Consider the following 22,360-nt stretch of genomic DNA (forward strand, 5'->3'; position numbering starts at 1 on the left):
CAGAGCCAAAACTTGACGGATCACATCCGGGGTAAAGGTTGTAATCTTGTAACGTTTGATTCCACAAGTCATTTCCTCGTTGTTAGCATATTAGCATCAAGCTAACTACCTGCTCTCTTTGAAAGTAGTTGGCTTCTGTCATCTGTGGAGACCCTGACCGCTGTTTCCAACACAAGCGTCTCTTCGACACAACGAGAAAGTCTTTCAAGGACTTTAGGCAGAAAGTGTAAGCTAAAGATGAATGAGTGTGTCGCTGTTTTGAGTTGGGTTTTCTGTGTACAAGTGTCGTTTTGGTATGTTAGCTAACGAGTCGCCATTCCCTGCTTAACGGACGGTTAACTTGGTAGCTTCAAAGCAAAGTACAGTGACAGCGAGTGTGTTAATTTAAAGCAGTTTAACGTTGTGTTTGTCAGGTTTGAAGGGCTGGACACAGTTAACCAGATGTTTTCTGTCTGGACCGAAGCTGTCGGTCAGTCAGTGGATCCTTTAGCTTCATCAGCTGATGTGTCAAAAACGGAAATAGTGAAACTATTTCACATTCAAAACTGGTTTCACATGAACACTGAAAGATATAGTAGGTGTTCAAACTGGCAGGATGCTAAAACAGTGTGGAAAATGTCACTATGAGATACTGAGTATGTTCTTTTCATGCTACATTATACCTGCTCCATTACAAGTATGTGAAAAATTAAGATGTATGGATACAAAACATTGTTATTCTCAGGCTCCCAGATAGAAAGACTTCCTGCTTTTCTTTATTTGCAGGCCTAAAAGAGGATGCTTTGTTATTAATTTAACAGTAGCAATTGTAATTAGTATTTAAACAATTGGTTGATTGACTGAGAAAATAATTTTTCATGCAAATTACCAAAGAATGAGTGATTTCATCTTGAGAAAATGTGAGGATTTGCTGCATGTCCTGTTAATTATTGTAATAATTTTGAGTTATTTATTATAACTTAGCAAGTAAGATTTGTAGTCAATAGAAAATGATTGGATTCAACAGAAACACACACTGGTTTCTAAATCCAAGTGTGTACCAAGAGCCTGTGGGTTACCCAGAAACGGAAACAGAAACAGAAAATAGAGGCACATTACACCACAGTTATTGGGTACAGGCTGAGGGAGAATAAACTGGGACTTTTTCAATCACCCTGTACACAGTTCAAGGAAGTGCATTATCTGTTTGAAACACTTTTTACTTGTTCTTCCCCTTAAAATCTATCTCCGCCCTACAGTAAACGAAGCAGAATTAGAATAAACCTGCTCTCGCTATATATTTTCAGATGTTTTGAGGCAGAGTAATGTAATGTAATAAATTATTTTAATTTGAGCAACAATGACATGGTGCAAAGGTACACCCAAAGATGAAAGTTAACAGTTTGGTAATGTTCATTGTTCACAAAGTTTGAAACACAAAGGCTGTTCAAAATTGTTCTTTTTGTACAATACACATTTAAACATCATTTATAAGGCTATAATAGTGTATTATAACAGAAATAAAATAGGATAGACAAAGGAAAAATTTAAGTTATATTGTTGCTTCACTGCAGAAATATATGCATATTCATTATATAACACAAATTATTCTGTGATATTTAACATAAATAAGTCATAGTCAGGGTCCAGTGAACAGGTTTTTCCAGAGCTTTTAACCTCATCTCACATCCTCATTGACAGATCATGTGACCTGGAACTTGAGTCACGTGGTAACTGATCATACATAGTGTGACATATGGGGGAAAATGAATGAAGTAGAGTAACTCTCTTTTGGTTACTGCATCATTATTTATTCAAACTCCAATCAGCTCATGTCAGATTTGCAGTGAAGACATTTGTTCCTCTGACAGCCTGATGATAACACACATCATGATCTGATGAAGGGAACTGCTGAGGTGTTTCCTGGGAATGAACTTCTGTGGAATTTGCAGTTCATGTAGGCCCCCAGGCAACATAACAGCCTCCTACACAGCCTATAAGTAAAATTTGGAGTTACAGTGTAACATTTGTCACGTTCGTGACACAGACGTTGAACTGTCAGAGTCGTGCAGCTGAGTCACACACACACATCGTGAGATTTCATATCAGGAACGCACCACTGAAAGTGTGGCGACCGCTCGGCTGAGGAACGGTGGCTCCTCGATGAAGCAGCAGAGAGACATCTGCCCTGATTGGGGCCGTCACCTCAGTAACAGTTTCAGTGTTGATAGCATGTGAGCTTAGTGTAGGGCGAGATCTAGTTTTTTTTTTACTAATTCAGGTCTATTTTAGTGATATGTCAGTTAGACCAGGTGCTAGCCATGTAAAGCTCTGTGTTTATTATCTTGAAACAAATGTCTCTGTTTCATATCTTCACCTCTCGTGTCTTTACCTGGTTTTCTTTCAGGGTGTCAGGTGTGGTCCAGGGTCGTTGAACGGTTAATGCACAGAGTAAAGAGGCTGAAAATCGAAGACGGAACAGAAGACGGCCAGAAAAGGTATGGAAACAAAACACAGTAGCAAGACTTCTCATAAAAACTTTTGACACAGGGGACATATCAATTCCAGTTCTGGCCGATTTACACTGGCTTCCCATTCGTTACAGATTCTGCCGATCACTACGTGGTCTGTCTCTGCTGTACATCTCATATCCATAGTTAAAACTAAGGGGGGCTGTTTTAGCTCTGACACTGAATAAAACTTCCCCTCACTATCAGAACAGCTGAGTCAGCCACTTTAAAAAGCTTTTAAAAACCCACCTGTACAGATGGGCACCTGTTCAATACTTTATAATATCTATTCAAATTTTTAAGTATAATGTTCTCTCAAATATTTTCTTTTTTTCTTGCTTTCTATATTGTATGGTTCTGTATTTTGTGAAGCTGTTTTTGAAAAGTGCTATAGAAATAAAGTTAGTTATTATAAATAAGTTCTGTATGTTAGATTATGCCCTGAAAACACTTGTCGTTTTACTTTTTAGTGATGAGGAAATGTATCAGTGAAATGAGATTTTGTGTGCTTTTTTAGAATATAAGGAACGTAGGAAGCATTTACACATTTTAACATCTTTACCAGACAACTAGATTTTTAAAAATTTGATTAACTTCAAACAGTAGTCAGTTGTTAGCTGAAATGAAATGTGAGTTTTGACTGCTCGTATCTGCCATTATGGATCAGTGTTTTCATGGAAAGTGGGTCATCATTTTGTGTGAATTGTGCATGTGTAGAAGAACACACATGGGCCACAAGATACACACTCCTGTTACCAGTTTCATGTTTGCTCCACTGACTGAGAGTTTGTGGTAGTAATGCACAAAGAAGTGTAGCAATGTGACAACTGCCAGTGAGCAAACATGGTTGTCAGTGAACCCTGGTTTTAAATGATCCATAAAATTGGTTTTGCAAATGTTTATTGAGACAGTAAATGCGTTTACTGCACCTCAAAGATACAGTGCACTTCGAATATACCTGTCTGACGTACTGATCCGTCTGAGTGTCTGTCCACAGCGTCAGAGAAGCACTGGCAGGTATGATGGGGGAGGACGAGCTCTCGGAGAGCACAGAGGTGGTGGAGATGGAGGATGTGAATCCCACCCAGTTCCAGGTGGAGAAGCATACGTGGGATGGCCTGCGGAAGATCATCCACAACAGCCGCAAGAACACCGGCGTGGTCATCAACAAGGCGCCGCATGACTTCCAGTTTGTCCAGAAGGACGAGAGCAGCCCGCACTCTCACCGCATCTACTACCTTGGTGAGCTAAAACCGAAAACAGAGGGCTGTAGCAGTTGTTGATTTATTATTATCATTTTCAGCCAAATAATCTCACTTTCTGCAATAAATGTCAAAAAATGAAGAAGATCCAGCTGAGATTTGGTGCTTTTAGCGGGTGTTGACTTGTTGCCTCTGTGAATAATCTGTGGATACAGCTGGTGAGTCACAGCTGCCAGCTTGCAACTGTTTTCAAGCTCATTTGAAGTCCAAAGATCTGCAGTGAATCTAGTCAGTGTGTGCTGGAGAGAAAACCAAGAGCAGCACCATTTTACTTTGTTGTGGCTGATCAGTGTATTTCTGCTTGTGTCTGTTGCAGCTGTAGCACGCAGAATTTCTGCAAAATGGTTTCTGTTTCTTTGCTGCCATGTCTCAAACAGTTAGCTCTGGTGTGTGATATTATTTCCAGAGCCATGTCAAGTTTTGTAATGCAAACTACATAGAGCGTGTACAAACAGTTCTCACAGTAGGTCAGTTATTGAGTACACAAACAGTTATGCCATGATGACAGCAATTCATGCCTGGTCTAAATCCGTTTTCTTCGCTGCAGTAGCTGGTAGCTTTTTTAAAACCTTAAAGGGATAACTGTGTAACTTTTGGGAAAAAAACAGAATCTTCTTTTTACAAATGATAAGTTTAATTCATATGAAATAGCAAGATGAGGTAAGAACCAAGTATTTGGCTGGTCCATGTTTAGATGTGCAAAATGACCACTGACTTTGTCACTCTTCTCTACTTGTGCTATTGCTATGCTACATTTCAGCATCTGCCACCATCCCATAACTGCCACATTTAAACTTGTAAAGACACATAGACCTCTGTTCAGCAGAGGTTACACAGTCTTATTTAAAAGCTTTACTCTGCTTGTGTCTTTCCTGCCTGGCTGCTGACAACACTGTCAGTGGAGGTGAGCGTTTAGTCTTTTAGCTGTGACCGTTCCCACAACAGACATGTGTTTCGCAGCAGACAGGTAGAACTCCGCAAACATCTGAAACATCTGAACATCAGAGCTGAGAGTCCCAACAACCGGTTAAACAGTGGTGTAACATCATCACCTCGCCAAGTCTATCACTCACTCAGTTCACCACAGACCCAACCAAAAACACTTGGTTCAACACACTTGTCTGGTATAACCGGTAACGTGTGGTGGCTAATGTTAGCTGATGTTAGCCTAAATTTTACTTACCACTGACTTTGTCACTCTTCTCTACTTGTGCTATTGCTATGCTACATTTCAGCATCTGCCACCATCCCATAACTGCCACATTTAAACTCGTAAAGACACATAGAAAAACCAGTTTTTAGATAAACCGTTGGCTAATGAATCCAAATGCAGCCACCAGACAGGTTGGTTAAGCCCATAGGAATTCCCCTCAAGGCAGCCATGTTTCAGTAGCCTGTTCAGAGGCAGAGCAGGCTCTGTTTATGGAGGTTTAGCTCAATTTGCAAATTCATCTTAATTTTAGAAATGACCCCCTGCTTTTACAAAACACATCTGAAGTCATGCATATGCTTAGTAGGACATACCCTAATATGAAAGAACTAGTTTGTGTGAAGAAGCCTGTTTTAATTAAGTGATGCCTAAAACTCAGTCCTCAGGTATAACAAGGTGAACTAAATTACCTGTACAGCTCATCTACAACACAACAGGTTAACTTACTTGGGCTCACAGGCTTTCTTCTCCTTCTGGTCTTACAGGCATGCCTTACGCCAGCAGGGACAACGCATTACTCTACTCAGACATTCCCAAGAAGGTCCGCAAAGACGCCCTGCTGGTTTTGTCATGGAAACAGATGCTGGATCACTTTCAGGTAAGGAAGATTCTCCGTCCTCACTAGATATTTAATTATTGAGAGGATGATTGTGAACTCACTCCTCGTAAAGGCGTCTTATAGTAGTAGTCAGAGCTCCATGGAGAAAAAGACCATGGAGATTGCAGGGTTTTCCACAAGTGCATACGCATATGTCCAGCTGAGTGACAGAATTAGTGGGAATAATTGCATTATTAAAGAATTCACACAACTCATGGTGTTTCATTTGTAAGGTTAAGATTCCTTCAATATTCATTGTTTAGGAGAATTTTACTGGGAGCTGAATTATCAACAGAGGTCTCCTCCTCTCCAAAACAAACTGACAAAGTAATTAAAATTGGTTACAACACACTCTCTTGGGCAAGCACCGGTTGTCGAGAGGGGCCATTTGCATAGCTTGTTTCTGCGATCCAGACATCTGATGATAAAAATCCTTCATCTGATTTAAGATTATCGTTTATAAACGTTATAAAAAGTGATGTAAGAAAACAGTCTGCTGATAATGTTTTAATGTCTGGCCATCTGGCCGACAGCTGGCGCTTAAGGAAAACCCTGGGATTGATGTTTCTTGCTATACAACTGTCATATTGTGCTGTATTGATTTCATAAACAGCAGTTCTTACTGTTAAATAGAAGAAATGCATCCTATTCATTGGTACATGGTACTTCTCTCTCTTTAATTTAGTGTGGTAATGTTTTCTCACCGTTTGTTTCCATGCCCTGAACAAACTGTCTTTGACCCTGACCTCGCTCGGCCAGCATTGTCACGTTGTGTGTCCCCCTGTTGCCCCTGACCTCAGGCCAGCCCACATCACGGGGGCTTCTCCCGGGAGGAGGAGCTGCTGCGAGAGAGGAAGCGTTTGGGGGTGTCTGGCATCACCTCCTATGACTACCACAGATCCAGCGGGCTCTTCCTGTTCCAGGCCAATAGCTGTCTGTACTACTGCCGTGACGGTGGAAACAACAGCTTCATTGTGAGTTAAAGGACAGTGAAGTGAGACTTTCACTGCCACACAGCATTTTCAGAGTCAGGACTTGAATGAGCTCTCCAGTAAGAATATGAATAGTTACTTAGATAGTTAGTCAAGTAAACTGGTATTACCAGCTGACAGGTAACAAGCAGTTACACAGAAATGGGTAATTTAAGGTCATTTTGAAACTGGTTTGTTTTCATCTGTAAAATGTCTCTTTAGTAAACATTGATAGAAGACTCAGAAAATCAGAAAATCCTCACACTATAAAAACTTGATCCAATAAACTTAGTAAATTTTTACTTTAAAATGACTTAAACAATGAATTTATCATCAAAGTTTTGTGTCAGTCAAAAAATTGTTTCAGCTCTTGTCATAATTTGGTAATAACCAAGCATAGGGGATCCGTATTAAAAGTTTAGGCTGATGGTATGTGTTTATGTTTCAATTTGAAGTGTTTTATTTGGCTTAAAAAAAATTTACCAATGAAGGAACTCTCAGTCATTCAGGTTTTATGGTTTTCATTGGAAAAGGACATTATGTTAGAAAGCATTTTGTTTTTAGATGTGTTCTTTTTGAACTCTGAAATATCCTCTAAAATAGAAAATGAACACATTATTAGTCAAGTCTGAAACCACAGCAGCTGTGACCTAAGCTTTCCTCCTTCTGCTCCGTGTGTTTGTGCAGACTGCTCCCATGAATCCCGTTGAGATTAAGACCGAGAGCTCAGGCACACGTATGGACCCTAAGATCTGCCCCGGGGACCCCAACTTTATTGGCTTCATCAGTAACAATGACATTTGGGTCACCAGCATCGAGACGGGTGAAGAGAAGAGGCTCACCTTCTGCCACAAAGGTCAGGAGTGAAACATGTTCACAGACTCAGTCTTACCTGATCCTCTAAATTTTTTCTTAGTGTTTTTTTTTTTCTTCTGCATCTGTGTTTTAATTTTAGGTATCGATAACCCAAAAGAAGACCCTAAATCTGCTGGTGTAGCCACTTTTGTCACACAGGAAGAGTTTGATCGCTTCACTGGATACTGGTGGTCACCAGCTGCTCGAGAAGGTGAGTGTTGATTTTGTGAGAAGACATGTAATAAACAAGAGTCATATTATGAATCATATGAATATTGGTCACTGCTTATATTAAGAACAGGAACTTATTCATGAAGGGTAAAAAAAGTGTAAACAAATATAAACAGGATGTTTAGTTAACCTCTGTAGTTCTAAGATCTCAAAATAACACCTACCTTCTTCACTTGTCATCTTCCTGGCTCAGAGTCGGATGGTGGGAAGACGTTGCAGATTTTATACGAGGAGGTGGACGAGTCTGAGGTTGAGATCATCCATGTCCCGTCTCCGGCCCTGGAGGAGCGTAAGACCGATGTCTACAGATACCCACGTGCAGGTACGCAAGCACCAAAAACCTCAGTATTTATAAGTGATACACTGAAAGTTTTATGGTTTTGTCAGTGAGATTTTTGTATTTTATTTCTTTGGACAAAGAGCAGACATGTTTAATGAAACACTACATATGTAATATGTATGTAGAGCCACAACAAATCAGTCGATTGACAAAAAAATAATCAGCAATTGTCTCAATAATTTAATAATTGATTTTTAACATTTGCTGGTTCCAACGTGTCAAATATGGAGATTAATCTGCAGATTAAGGTGTTTGTTGTAACCACATACAGTTTGTATATGTGGTTTTGATTTTGGGGGGATTTTACCTACTGTTCCTGTCCTTGTGATTACATCAGAAATGTTTATTCATATTTTGGTTCTTAACTCAGTTTTATTATATTTCCAGGCAGCAAGAATCCAGATATTACTCTCAAAATAGCAGAAATCAGGACAGATAATCTCGGCAAAGTGAGTGCTCATCCACAAAATATCCTAATATGTTGATGATCTGTTAATCCACCCACAGTGAACAAAACACTGAAATGTTGTATTGTCACCTTGGTGTGTTTTTTTTTTCTCCCTCAGATTGTCAGCACACAAGAAAAGGAGCTTCCTGTTCCCTTCACCAGCCTGTTCCCAGATGCTGAATACATCACCAGAGCTGGATGGACAAAGGATGGCAAATAGTAAGTTTAACAATCTGTTGTTATTAAAGCACGTCCCATAGCCTTTCAGCTTCACCGAGCTTCAGAAGCTCCTGAACCCAGACAGGAGGAAACAGAGTGTCTGTATGACTCATTCCCTCTCGTCACACCTCTCCCTCTCCCTCTCTGTCAGTGCGTGGGTGGTCATGATGGACCGGCGTCAGCAGCATCTCCAGCTGGTCCTGCTGCCTCCAGCGTTCTTCATCCCTGCAAATCAGGACAAGACCAGCAGACAAGAGAGCCTGGAGACCCTTGGAGACACGGTCCATCCTTTGATCATCTACGAAGAGACCAGCGACATCTGGATCAATGTGAGGCTCAACACCACATCTGTCTCTGGATCTGTTAACACTGCTGACAGCTGTAGTATTGTACTTACATACTACTGTTGTTTTTCCTAAAGGTCCATGACATCTTCCATCCCTTCATCCAAACCAGCGATGATGAAATCACCTTCATCACCGTAAACGAGTCCAAAACAGGCTTCTGCCACCTGTATAAGATCACCTCAGTGTTACAGCGTGGCAGCTATCACTGGGCCAAAGGTTACACTCACTCTGAAGGTAACACAGGCCGGTGTCACAGATACATTGTTGGGCTGTGTGAAATATAAAACCCTTAGTTCCTAAACTCAACCTTACAGTTCAGACTAGTTTCAGTTGATCCACATTTGCTCCTCTGTCATCAGATGATTTCAAGTGTCCAGTCAAAGAGGAGGTGACAGTAACCAGTGGGGAGTGGGAGGTGCTGGCCAATCACGGAGCAAAGGTGAAGCATTTTACTGTGTTACTAGATGTTCTGAGTCATGGGTACATGACTACAGGGTACTAAGACCTGTCGAATCAGTCATGAACAGGTTCTTCACAGAAGGAAAATTCACATTTACTGCTACTTAATACTCAAATGTTGTACTTGTTGTTTTTTTTGTGGTATAGCGTTCATCCAGTCCTCAGATTTGGGTGGACGAGGTGGGGAAAGTGGTTTACTTCCAGGGAACCAAAGACTCTCCTCTGGAGCATCACCTGTATGTGGTGAGCTACGAGTCTCCGGGTGAAATTGTCCGACTCACCAAACCTGGATTCTCCCACAGCTGCTCTGTGAGCCAGGTATTGAAAACACACACTCACACTTGTGCTCTATTACAGCTCTAAAATCTGAATGAACAGTTTTACAGTGTTTCCTTCCTTCTAAACCAGTGCTGTGATGCTGAGGAAAGTTTTCCGCTCTGGGTTCACACAATTGCTGCTCACTTTTTATACTGTCATAAAATATCAATACCTTCAGCAGAAAGATATAAACCAACCATGTAGTCAGTGTTGTGCCATGTTGTTTCCACAGGTTTGTGTTTAACCTGCACTTGTCTTTTTCTTTTCTTCCATACAGACCTTTGACATGTTTATCAGCCACTACAGCAACTTGACAACCGCACCGTGCGTGCACATCTTCAAGCTGCTCAGTTCAGACAGCGACCCACTTCACAAAGAGCCGCAGTTCTGGGCGAGCATGATGGAGTCCTCTGGTACTGAACAGTTTGTTGATGATCGATGAAATGTCGTGTGAAATAACCACGAGACCACTCTGAAGATTTATTTTTCTTGTTTGTTTCCAGGGGCTGCATTCGACAGCATTCCTCCAGAGATCTTCAACTTCACGGGGAAGTCGGGCTTCGAGCTGTACGGCATGTTGTACAAACCACAAAACCTGGTCCCCGGCAGGAAGCATCCCACTGTCATCTTTGTTTACGGCGGTCCCCAGGTTTGATCTCTTCCACTTTAAGACTGGATTCATGTTGTGTAGATGTGAAACCTTTAGAACAGTGAGGGCTATTGGCACCTACAGTGTTTCATCTAATAAAGCTGAAGCTGCTGTTTTTGAACTTTACAAATGAGACTATTTCTACACTGCGATACTGCTCTTTTTACTCAAGTAAAAATATTTGAACGTTTCTTCTGCCTCTGTATACGAAAAAATTTATGAGTGAGTGCAAGGGACTTAGTGTTGGAGAAACACAGTTAAAGCTAACATGTTTTTTTTGCTTGGTTTTTTTTTGTTTGTTTTTTTTTTTGCAGGTGCAGTTAGTGAATAATTCCTATAAAGGAGTGAAGTATCTACGGTTAAGCACTCTGGCATCTCTGGGCTATGTCGTAATGGTGATCGACGGGCGAGGATCCTGTCAGCGAGGGCTCAAGTTTGAGGGAGCTGTGAAGGACAAAATGGTATTTTATCACATCAAACATCTGTCAGTCTATCAGACAGACATGGAGAGAGAGCAGCTCCTTGTTCCTCATTTAACGACTGTCTGTTAAATGTAAATTTAATAACATAAGAACATTTATGGCCTGATTTCTTTGTCTTTTTTTAGAAGTTGTATTTTTAGGAAAATGTTCCATGTGTGCAAATTGTATGAGAAGTGAGTGACCTTTGTTTTTCCTCCGCTCAGGGTCAGGTAGAGATCGATGACCAGGTAGAGGGTTTGCACTACGTAGCTGAGAAGTACAAGTGCGTGGACCTGAGTCGCGTTGCCATCCACGGCTGGTCGTACGGAGGCTTCCTCTCACTCATGGGCCTCATCCATAAACCGGACATCTTCAAGGTCAAAACCCTGAACAAACCCTGAGCAAATTTACAGTTGGTGAACAAGAAGGAGACTTAGTATTGAGATTTTTAAATATGTTTACAGTTCCTTCGAGAGCATTTCGAATTCTATAAGTGATTTGATCTATCAAAAATCAACTCAGTCTGCACCTCAGGCTGCATTTCTGAGGGCACTGTTTCAATGAAGAAATAAAACCCTTTGTTTGAGATCCTGCTTGTGTTTTTGTTATTTTTTAGGTTGCCATTGCAGGAGCTCCAGTGACCTTGTGGATGGCCTACGACACTGGCTACACAGAGCGATATTTGGACACACCTGAAAAAAACCAGAAGGGATACGAGGCTTGCTCTGTTGCCCTGCATGTTGACAAACTCCCAAATGAGTGAGAGCTTGTCACGTTAAAATACAGATTTTCATTTTAATGCTTTAAATTTGTTATCCACCCCTTCTATTCAACAAGTCTGGTTCCAGCAAAGTTCATTTCACAGAATAGCACAGATGATGGTGCAGTGTCAAAGCTCACAGTTTGATTCCTCTGCTGTGTTGGCTGCAGTAACGGTTAACTTCACTTCTTCTCACTTCAGAAACTAAGACATCTGTCTTTCTGTTAACCACAGGCCTAACAGACTGTTGATCCTGCACGGCTTTCTAGATGAGAATGTGCACTTTTTCCACACCAACTTCCTGGTGTCTCAACTCATCCGGGCAGGGAAACCATACAACCTGCAGGTAGGAGGATTTACTCATAGACACTGATTTAAGCGGGCGGATAAGTTAATGTCACAAACTAAAGTAATGGTTAAAACACAATAGTGTATCAGGGCTATTATAGGTTTAAAAATTAAAGAATTATGGAGCCAGGGGAGTGGGGTAATATTCAGAGAAAAAAACAAATATTCTCTGGGATTGTAAACTCTAAAATTTACAAATAAATAAATAAAATAGTGTTTGTTGTTTAGTGGTTGTATCAGCCTCATCTCACCAAAGCTGAGAGTTTAATTTGATTAAGTTATCCATTGTGTAAAGCGGTGATGTCTGTGATTTTGAGTTTTTTCCAGCGAATTTATGACTTTATAATTTCAGAGAATATTCAACTTATTTTTTTTCTTGAACTTTAATCTCAGAAGAGTTTTTTCTCCGGATATTACGCCCCCTCCCCTTGCTCTGTGTGTTTTTCTTCTTCGATAGTTGTCACCTTAATGATAAGAATAAAAAAAGATTGGAATTTCAAGTAAGGTGGTGTAAAATGTGAAATATTCAAATGTCCAGCTCATCCCACCATAACTGAAAATGCTTTTTTGGGGGGGTATGATGTTTCCTGTTTTTCCAGGTTTATCCCAATGAGCGACACAGTATCCGATGTCCAGAGTCTGGAGAACATTACGAGATTACGCTGCTGCACTTCCTCCAGCAGAACCTCTGATAAGCCTTTTCACACACTGACCTTCCCTTCCTTCCTCGCTTCCTTTGCCTCCTCTCCTCATCTCCTCCTTCACATTCTCATTTATTTAAACTTGCATCTCCTTCACTTTTCACTTGATTTTATATATAAACCGAATGCAGGCTATGCCTAAACCTCGTCACACCTCAAGAGTCGTTCGTCAGTCTTAAAGGTGCTGTAGCTTTTTAGCACTGATAAATCATTAAAAGATTATTATTCAGATGTTAGTATAGTTACCATAAATAAGCCTCTTATAGTCTTTGAGGCCTTATGTTACCATGAAGGGAAACTGCCTCAAAACAAGCAGGGGGTGCTGTTCACACAGAACAAACAGGGCTGACGCTCTTTGAGATTATAGTGAAAAAAACAAAAAACAAATCAAAATGTGAGAGTGATGAATACTGACTTTAAAAAATGTTTCTTAATGCACCTTTAACAGAACAGAATTTTCAGCAATGCAAAAAACCTGCTGAGTCCAGTTTTTGGAAACAACTTCAAGTGATTTCTCATTTAATTTCTTTTGTGCCATTTCTTTTTTTTTTTTTTTCGTGATCAGCTCTCTTATTGTTTTCCTGTTTCCATAATAAACACTGGAGTGAAGTTAGCAAACATGAACCTCTATAAGATCAGACAACAAGCTCTCATTCCCCTTTGACATTTACTTTATAGTTTTTGTTTTGTTTTGCTTTGACTCCATGTTCTTATGTGCTGGTATGGAAGACTCTTTATGTCGTGTGTCTCACTTAGGCAGATCTACAAGAAAAAAAAAATTACTTGTCACATTTTTATTGTGTATTGTTAAAGTATTTTTATGGATTATTATGCATCTGTAAACTGGTGGAAGTAAGTAGCAACCTCTTGCTGTTTCACTCAATCGCTTGCTTTGTTTTTGCGGGATCTTCTTTTTCTTCTGCTGCTGGGGACTTTTGCACATATTTCATGTTTGCCTTTGTGCCAACAAACTGAACCTTGAGATGATGTTTGACACAACTGTTTGCAGTCTGAGGTGCCTTTCAAGAGCTTAAGAGCGCCTGCTCATATAGTTAATATCAGGGAATCTGTCTGAGGACCTAGGACAATAAAAATGCCTTGTTACATGTGTGTCTGATGACCAACTGTAAGATGAGCTACCATCACCTGTACTCTCAGATACTGAAGAAATAAACAGAAGTGAACAATCTTTTTCAAAGTCTTGTCACCAAATGAAATTTATTATTTAAAAAAAACGTTTTTTTTGTAATTTTGTGAGAAATAAAGCTGAAAAATTATACAGAGTTAAACCAGTTTTAGCCTTTTGATATGTGTTTGAGTTTAGAAGCAGGAACATAAATCAATTTAATCAACCGTGAATAAACTAGATTCAGAAACATAATGCAGATACTTTGTCAGGAGGAGTAAGAGTAAGCCTCAGGTAACTAAAGTCAGCTTTACTTGGATAATCCAAGATCATACATTTAGCTGAGAACTTTACTGCATAGTTACTCTCTATCTTCAGACTCTCAGCTCAGACAGAAAAACGAAAACAATACCCCCCCACCCAATAATTTAATACAGTTCTTATTTCTGTGGTCTAAAGTTTTAGGGAAAAGCAGCAGGAAGAATAAATTTCCTCTGTATCTGTATCCTCTTCTTATATGATGTAGATGTTTTTTATTATTATTTACCCAGCAGGGGGCAGTAGTGCTAAAGAAATGATGCAGATATTTCACAATTCAGGCAGAACAAACACTGAAATTTATTTTTTTGTGTTCATTTAATAGTTTCTTTAATACTAAAGATGTAGGATGAGAGATTTCATGTTGAGTTTAAATCTCACTGTTGAGTTGTTCATTTGTGGAGAGACATTTGAACGCAGCATGTTGTACCACTGGACTTTATAGTTTTATTTTTCTAGGTTTAATCGCTTGGAAGTTTCCTGGAAAGAAACATGTTGTTTGGTTTCTAATTATAGGGAAAATAGAGGCAAAATTCCAACACGTTAGTTTATTATTGATTCTCAAATGAATCTATGAAAGAAATTGCTCTATTTAAAGTGCAATGAATATGTATTACTCATTTATTTATCATCAGAAACCCACATTAGTTTGTAGGATTAGTTAATATCAAAAATAAATGCTGAAAACTCAGCTTCAACCCCCAAATGCTTATTTTTACACAAATAAACCAGCCAGCATTTATTTAACATTTAAAAACTTTATTTTTATCCTCTTTATACATATGAAATATAAAATATTTAAAGTGTAAGTCAACAGTAAGAAACTGTACAGTGTTTAAGTACAAAGTAATAAAAACACATACAGCAAGTGTTAATACAAAAAAGATTAAGACACAAAACCCTTATAAAGGGAATAGTTACAGCAGTCAATATGACTGAACACGTCCACTGAGACAATAGTTTTCTTATGGCATAGCATAGAAATATGTGATGATCTAGTGCATCAGGAGAGATCATTAATGTGCCTATGAGAGTGAGATAATTTAAGTCCTTTAGTAGTTCAACATTTAAATTGTCTTCTTTGGTCTTTTTCGGTTTAAACTGAGCATCTTATTGTTTTATTGTGGCGGGTGCGATCTTCAGGAGAGTGGTCTGCAGAGAGTTGTTTTGTCCCTTTGTGGTCGTCCAGAACATTGCTTGTCTTCTGGACTGCTGTCTCCTGAGCAGACTCGGCCTCCTGGGATATCTGCCATTGAGGTTTGATTCACCGCAGCTGCTGAACCACCAACCACCTGCAACCAGAGAGCATCCTTGTTAAACTGTGTTCTTTTCATCCCTCCTGGTGCTGAGGTTGATGTGTGATTTGAGTGAAGTGGCCCTTTAATAAGGATTTTTTTGTTTTTAAAGAGATGCAGTCGTACCTGAGAGAAGCTCGGCGCAGTTGACATCTGCAGCGAGGTCGTTGTCTCTGTCGGCCGTGGAGAAGGGGAGACCAGGAGACTCCGGTGGTCATGATTTCCTCCTGAGCCCCAGATGAAGTCTCCTGCTCCAGGTGGAGAGCAAACTTCTTCTCCTCTCCGTCAAGTTGGAATCGGTAACGAGCCGCCTGCTGCTCTCCAGCCTGATCAGAGAGCTCCACCTGCAGGACATACTGGCCTTGTCTGGAGAGGGAGTGGATGTTCTCCAAGCCCAGCCAAAACTCTCCTGAGGGATGAGAAAGGTTAGGATTAATTTTCATGGCTTGAGTTCAAGAGATGTGGATTTATTTATTTATTTATTTATTTATTTTTTGGATCATTTTGAGTGACCTGTACTTCACCATTCAGGCTGCCGAAGCCTCTCTTGTAGCTCTCCCACGGCTGATTGAATTTCTGGGATCCATCTTGACGTTTCTGGATGACGGTCCATCCGCCTTCTGCAGAGACAGAGCAGAGGGAAAGGTTGAGCTAAAGAGGCAGATCACGCTGAGACCGGTTCAATTTTTGCGGCATGATAATTAAAATCTAGAGGATTTCAGTCATTGTTCCCATCGACTTACCTGAGGTCATTTCACAGAGGACGCTGAAGGGCTGGGAGTTCTCTGGTTGTATGGTGTAGACACCGCTGGCTCGCTGCCCTCGTACAAACAGATCCTGACAGTCTCTGGCCAAACCTGAGGAAACCAGAACAAAAGAAGAAAATTATCAGATCATTCAGCAGATCAGGTCGCACTGTGGCTGCAGAACCACAGTCCAGCTGCAGATTTTCATCGTCATTTTCAGCTCTGTACAGCTGCTAGGGTTATGCACTTGAGCTGAGAGCAAAGCTTGCGGTGTCCTACAAACCTATAGTACAGTAGGTGTGTGTTTTTTAAAGCCGCTGTCCTCATTTCCCTGATCTTTGGACTGTGTGAGCTGCTCTGCCAGCGAGTCAGGTTTAAAAAAATCAGGTGCAAAGGTGAAACTTTTTCGTCCTCGTGTCACTGGAAATCCTGTAAATGCTTTTTGTTGCTGGGTGACGCAAACTGAATGACATCTGTTTGGGTTTTACAGCCATTTTATTTAATGTGACCTACAGATTTTTTGTGTTTCTTTCTCAGGCAGCTGTCGATTTGTTCGGGTTGAGGAATTTGCATTTCACCCTGAAAATACTCTGTGTTAACAATAATCTATTGTGGTTACAAGGTGTGTGGCTCACAGGATGAGCTGTTTGTGTTTGTAGAGCTCAGCAATAATGGAGGAATTCCCAGAGGAAATGAGGGCAGAGGTTACTTGCTACTGAGTGATGGTTTGTAAGTGTGAGTGCGGTAAATGTTTGCAGGGGCAGGTTGAGTATTTAGGTTCAAAAGCCGTAACCTCACAGCAACTTCAACATTACTTTTAAGCTCTTTTAAAAAGCCTGGAGGAGTTTGTTTTCTTACCTGACGTGTCTTTGCTCTGCTCCACCTCTCCTCTCAGTGCCGTCTCTTCATCTCTGCGTCTGTGTGATTTCACTCTTTTATGTGCGACCTGAAGGAATCAGAGAGAGAAAAATTAAAATCTATCACTTCTGTGTCCAATCTGAACATCCTGTATGTTTGTCCCCTCTTTTCACGACCAGTCAAGTCCCTCAGTGGTCTATAAATATTAAATTATAAATGTCGGTGCAGTGTTAACTCACCTTGCTCTGCAGTGCTTGCAGGTGCACACTCTGCTTCTCCAGTTTGCTTTGTTGCTGCTTGATTTTCTCCACCAGCTCATCAATCCGTCTGTTCTGAGCTGCCATCAGCCTCTGGAAACGAAAACATCTCTTCAGTTTCACAGCATCATCACAGTGTCTCAGAGATCTCTGAAGGATGTGGACTAGGTACTTATTTTTGTGGAGCATTTACAGCTCTGTGTGTTTATCTGTCACACTGGATTAATGTCTTCCCTCTAAGCTGAAATAACCACATGAAATCAGTGTTTTCCTCTCACCTGGATCAATGGGACTCCTGAGGGATCGCTGTAGTTGCTGTCCAGTTGTGGCACTGTCAGCACTTCATCCACCTTCTCCTCCAGTTTGTCCATCCTGGAGCTGATGTTCTCGTTCTGCTTCTTCACCTCCTCCACCTTCGCCCTCACCTCTTCGGCCAGCTCTGCGGCCATCTTCTCCCTCTCCTCCCCCCCTGCGCCCCCGGCCTTCAGAGCTTCGTCCCGCTCCCGCTGCCTCCTCTCCAGTTCGGCCACGGTGCTGTTGAAGGCCTTGAGCTTGGTGCTGACGTCTCTCATCTGGGCTTTGGTCTTGTCCACGTGCTCCTTCAGCCCCTGGCCCAGCTGCAGGAGGCCGTGAGCCACCACGTTCACGTCGTCCCAGGAGGCGTGTTTGCCCTGGCCCGGCAGAGCTCTTCCATTGGTGGGGAAACTGGCTGCCATGTGCACCAAAGTCAGGAGGAGGATGAGGAGCTGTGGCATCTTCATCTTTGTGTCTGCTGAGGGTCTGTTGCGATGTGAGCACTGGCTCTGATGTCGCTCTCTGTCTGTCTGCTGTGTGCTGCTGAGAGGCACTGTGAGGTTTTTATAGCTCACTGCTGCAGCTCTCATTGGCTGCCAGAGCTTGGAGGTGGGAGGAGGAGGTGTGGAAAGTTTTTCATAGTGGACTCTGACTATGATGCAATTAAAGGTCTGAATTACTGGTAAACACCCACTGATACAGAGACGTGACAGGGATTCAGTTTTATTTTCAGAGCTCTAAGCGAGCTTTTTTAACCAAAGCACAAACTGCATCTGATTTTTATTCCAGTGATTCACAGTTTCTAGTTTTTTTGTTGGTAAAATACTGTAACTTTTAGTGTAAACATGTCAATAGCCTTTTTTTTCCAGCTGTGCTCCCTGTGTAATTAACAATATTCATCTGACTATCAATTAATCTGCAGATTCTTTTCTAAGTTAATCAACTGTTCAGTCCTTAAAATGTGAGAAAACAGTAAAAAAAAAAGAAATGTCCATAACTATATCCAAGAAGAAGGTGATGTCATCCAATGTCCAAAATCCAAATATATTTGATTTATTATGATGAAAGAGCAAGAAAAGTGGTGAATTGTTACATTTGGAGAGACTGGAATTGTCAAATATTTGGCATTTTTGCTTAATTGATGAACAAAATAGTGGCTGATGAATCTTTAGCAATTAATAGGCTAATTGTTGCAGGTCTGATGCTGTGTATCAGAGTAAGCTCAAAGGGTTTTTTAAACTGCATCTTACATTCTTCATATTCTGTCTGCATTCATACAGCCTATAAAGAAGTACACATCAAACTTGAGCATACATTTTTCATCCTTAAAAGATCCCATTTTTACATCCTCACCAGTGTGTAGACAGTATTTTATTGTACTTAGTTTGTCCCACATTTGTAATTTATTCAGTGAGTTAATCTGAACAGATATAACCAAATACTGAAAAATTCAGTGGAGTTTTGTTGAAATGCAGTTATAATGATTAGAGAAAAAAGAGATAATGGTGTAATGTTGTGCAGTCCTGAACAATGAGATAATGTCCGCTCACGTCTGACCTCTGAAACTGAAACACTGACAGTGTGATAAGGTTGTTTATATCAGTGAGAGGAGCGGGCTGGTTGCTGTGTGTCTTCAGCATGAATGAGGAATGTTGGAGAACATTCAGGGACGAGGCAGAGGAGTTCACTGTGAGAAGTAGGGGAAAGTTCAACCCTCAGGCCTTTTTACACACTCACTCCTGACGACAAAATCCAGCCATCACTCACACTCACACACACACACACACACCTAGACACAAGGCACGTGGTGCACTGATGAGGTACAGATGACAAACACTGGAACACACATGTACTTGTTGGCAGCCCTGTGGCTTTGGTATTTTCTGACAAAGAAGCATTTCAGAGCAGCATTTGACTTATTTTTCAAGATTAAACAGAGAAAATTACACATTCTACAGATAAAATTAAAACAGGGGACATGCCCATTTTACTTCAACCTTTGATCTCATGTCAGACATATAAAATAATAACATCATCATTCGTTTAGTCAATCAAAACAACAATAATTTCAACACTAAACATTCATTAGTTTTAGGTTCTTAATTGGGACAGTTTGCTGCTTTACTTTGTGTTATGTGACAGAGCAAAATGAATATCTTTTAGACAAAACAACAAAATTCATATTTGACTTTTTTAACTTTTTGGTCTAATTACTTGGTCACCGAATGACTGATCAGTTAATCATACAGTCTATTTGTTTGACTGTCATAATGGTTACCGTGTCAGATTAAGCAATCATCAGACCATAAATTTTTGCTGTGTCTTAAATCATGATTCATGTCTATGTGTGTCATCGGGTGTCATCACATTGTGAAGTGCTGTCAAGAGCATACCAAAATAACAAGTGGTAGTATAACCTTATGTCACACTAAAGGCAGGAAAATACCAACATTTCTGACGCGATAGACCTTTTGTCTGGGTGTCATGGGGACACCACATTGCTGTCTGTCGTTTATGCCACATCACAAACCCAGTTTTTTGCTCCCAATGATCATATATCAGCCCAGTGCTGGAAATTTGTCGACCCCAGCAACATCATCAACAGTATACAGCGATTGTAACAGCTCAGCAAGGCTGTACTTCGGCACAGCAGCGTTTTGAGCTTAATGCTAACACTAGCATGCTAACAGTGCCAAGGCTAACACACTGATGTTTAGCAGTTGTAATGTTTATCATGCTAACATTTCGTAATTAGCACTAAACACAAAGTAGAGCTGAACCTCATGGGAATGTCTCTATTTTTACAGAAGTGATCCAAAGAACTGGATAAAGTGACATTTTGACCTGATGGTGGCGCTAGATGAAGAGTTTAGGATACCACCACAGTTATTCCAGTTCATGCTGAGGGGGGCGTGAATGTTTGTACCAAATTTCGTGACAGTCCTTCATATAGTTGTAGAGATATATCACTCAGAGCCACGAATGTTGGTAGCGGTAAAGACAGAGGATCTTCAAAATCACCATCAAGTCTTCATTGGGATTTTTATCAACTGGGGACCATGAACGTTGGCACCGAATTTGACGGCAATGTTTTTTTTTTTACAGTTGTTGATATTTCAGACTGTACCAAAGTGGTGGTCCTGTAAACATTACCTTCTACAGACTCATGCCACTGGCGAGGCTGAAAAACAACTAAATGTCAACAAAAGAGAAAAGTTGTTTGTTGACTGTAGTCACTGAGAAACACTCTGTTGTTAGGGTGACAAACAAAATCATAATGGCTGAACTATTTTTAGATGCAAAAAGCGAACCAAAACTCAAATTCCTCTCCTTCGGTCATTATTAATTATACCCAACCTCTGACTGTGAAGGCAAGAGCAGTTGGGGAGGCATTTTAAACAGCTGACATGTTTGTTTAAACTTTTTTAAAATTGTAGCTCAAAATGAAACCAGACAGCCAAAGAGGAACTTTATTTACATAGCATTTAACCCAGTTACAAAGTACAGTAAGGTAAAAGTAAAACAAATATTGACAGTTTGATGAAATATGAACCAGGATACCCGATCTCATGAATGTTCCCAATAAAACCGCAGGACTTTTACATTATTATTAAATCATTTTAATCTTTTATATGATAATCTAGGTCTAAGCTAAACATGACAGTACATATGCCAGAGGTTGTGGGGTTTGTTTTCACGTCCTGAGACTGTACAGGGAACATGGCTACTGATCCAGTGCACGTATCTGTGCAGCAGGCTGCTGTTCTGCACGTATCCTCAAAGCTCCTGTTCTCCGCTGACGTTAGGCACGAGCATTGTGTCTGCCAACAGCTCCGTCCAGAGTCAGCTGGACAAGGCGTTTTTTTTCCCCCCTTTCTGTATCAGAACATAGTGTTCAACTTGTAAATGAGGTTGTGGTTGGACTGCTGAGCACGTTTTTGGCAGCTGGTTAAAATAACAGCTGTTTCCTGAAAGCTGGAATAAACGTGAGACTATTAAGCATACAACCAGGAAGTTCGCAGACTGAGTGTTTGTATAAAATATAACTTATTCAAATTTGTGGTGGTGCTTATCAAAAAATCTTGAAACTAAATCCCTGGTGAGGGTGTTTTAAACTTCCTGGTATCACTTGATATTATGCATTTTTGACCCTTATATAATAAGTGTGTGGATAATTTTCTCTTTTTAAGGTGTTCTAAGAGGAACTTTGAGTTATTTCATATCCCGTTGTTAAGTCGTGATATCACGACTGTCGAAAATACTATTTCCGGGTCCAACTTTCGCGAGGCTCTCCTGTTTTCAATGCAGTGTCCCGTGTTCTTTGAATAGATCTGCTTCCAAAAAACTCATTCTACCACTTTCCTTGTGAAGAGGAAGAGGAAACGGTTGCAGCTGATGACTTACAATTTCTAAACGAATGAAGAAAAACAAATTGTTGCGCCAGCAGGTGCTAACATTAGCAAGCTAACCTAGCTAACATTAGTTGGTAAGAGAGGTTACCCCTGATATAAGCTATGGGTTTTATGGGGTGTTTCTTGCTATGAGCGCACATCTTCGTGTTTCGGTTGTCAGTACTTTTTTATGTTAGTCTTCTAAATATATTGGATGGAATCCGATATGGGGTATTTCACCCCATCCCAAATACTTGACCTTTTGGATAATTGAATATTTTTTATTATGTGCACTGACCTCGTACCTATTTCCATTAGCATATACAAGTATTTCTGTTTATATTCATCATACTTGTATATTTATAGTTCATTTAAATTTTTTGTGCCTTTGAGTTGTTTTGTAAATTAT

General features: G+C 40.4%; 2 protein-coding genes across 2 annotated transcripts; one reads left to right on the top strand and one right to left on the bottom strand.

The window, feature by feature from the left end:
- The first annotated feature begins 48 nt into the window (after positions 1–48).
- LOC108877441 (dipeptidyl peptidase 9) lies at positions 49–13,864 on the top strand. The gene is made up of 21 exons (XM_018667479.2): positions 49–226; positions 2,387–2,477; positions 3,487–3,731; positions 5,447–5,559; positions 6,360–6,533; positions 7,218–7,386; positions 7,486–7,596; positions 7,810–7,938; positions 8,344–8,405; positions 8,523–8,623; positions 8,775–8,952; positions 9,045–9,204; positions 9,330–9,409; positions 9,577–9,747; positions 10,025–10,160; positions 10,251–10,396; positions 10,711–10,857; positions 11,082–11,234; positions 11,474–11,616; positions 11,852–11,963; positions 12,565–13,864. The coding sequence occupies exons 2-21, from the start codon at positions 2,422–2,424 to the stop codon at positions 12,655–12,657; spliced, it is 2,679 nt and encodes an 892-aa protein (XP_018522995.1). The 5' UTR covers positions 49–226; positions 2,387–2,421; the 3' UTR covers positions 12,658–13,864.
- Positions 13,865–14,848: 984 nt separating this feature from the next.
- LOC108877442 (angiopoietin-related protein 4-like) lies at positions 14,849–18,118 on the bottom strand. Its single transcript, XM_018667480.2, is given in 8 exon segments — positions 14,849–15,402; positions 15,532–15,613; positions 15,615–15,814; positions 15,930–16,025; positions 16,149–16,262; positions 17,010–17,097; positions 17,249–17,359; positions 17,545–18,118. Coding segments are annotated over 8 exon segments (1,356 nt in total). The 5' UTR covers positions 18,028–18,118; the 3' UTR covers positions 14,849–15,220.
- Positions 18,119–22,360: the final 4,242 nt, after the last annotated feature.

Source organism: Lates calcarifer, linkage group LG17 (assembly GCF_001640805.2).
Source record: "Lates calcarifer isolate ASB-BC8 linkage group LG17, TLL_Latcal_v3, whole genome shotgun sequence".
NCBI lineage: Eukaryota > Metazoa > Chordata > Actinopteri > Centropomidae > Lates > Lates calcarifer.

What these genes read in the sequence shown, in the direction of transcription:
- LOC108877441 (XM_018667479.2), top strand. Translation starts at nt 2,422, where the DNA reads ATGCACAGAGTAAAGAGGCTGAAAATCGAAGACGGAACAGAAGACGGC. An exon ending in GGACAGATAATCTCGGCAAA is followed by an intron (nt 8,406 to 8,522) that starts GTGAGTGCTCAT and finishes TTTCTCCCTCAG; the next exon opens with ATTGTCAGCACACAAGAAAA. An exon ending in GAGCATGATGGAGTCCTCTG is followed by an intron (nt 10,161 to 10,250) that starts GTACTGAACAGT and finishes GTTTGTTTCCAG; the next exon opens with GGGCTGCATTCGACAGCATT.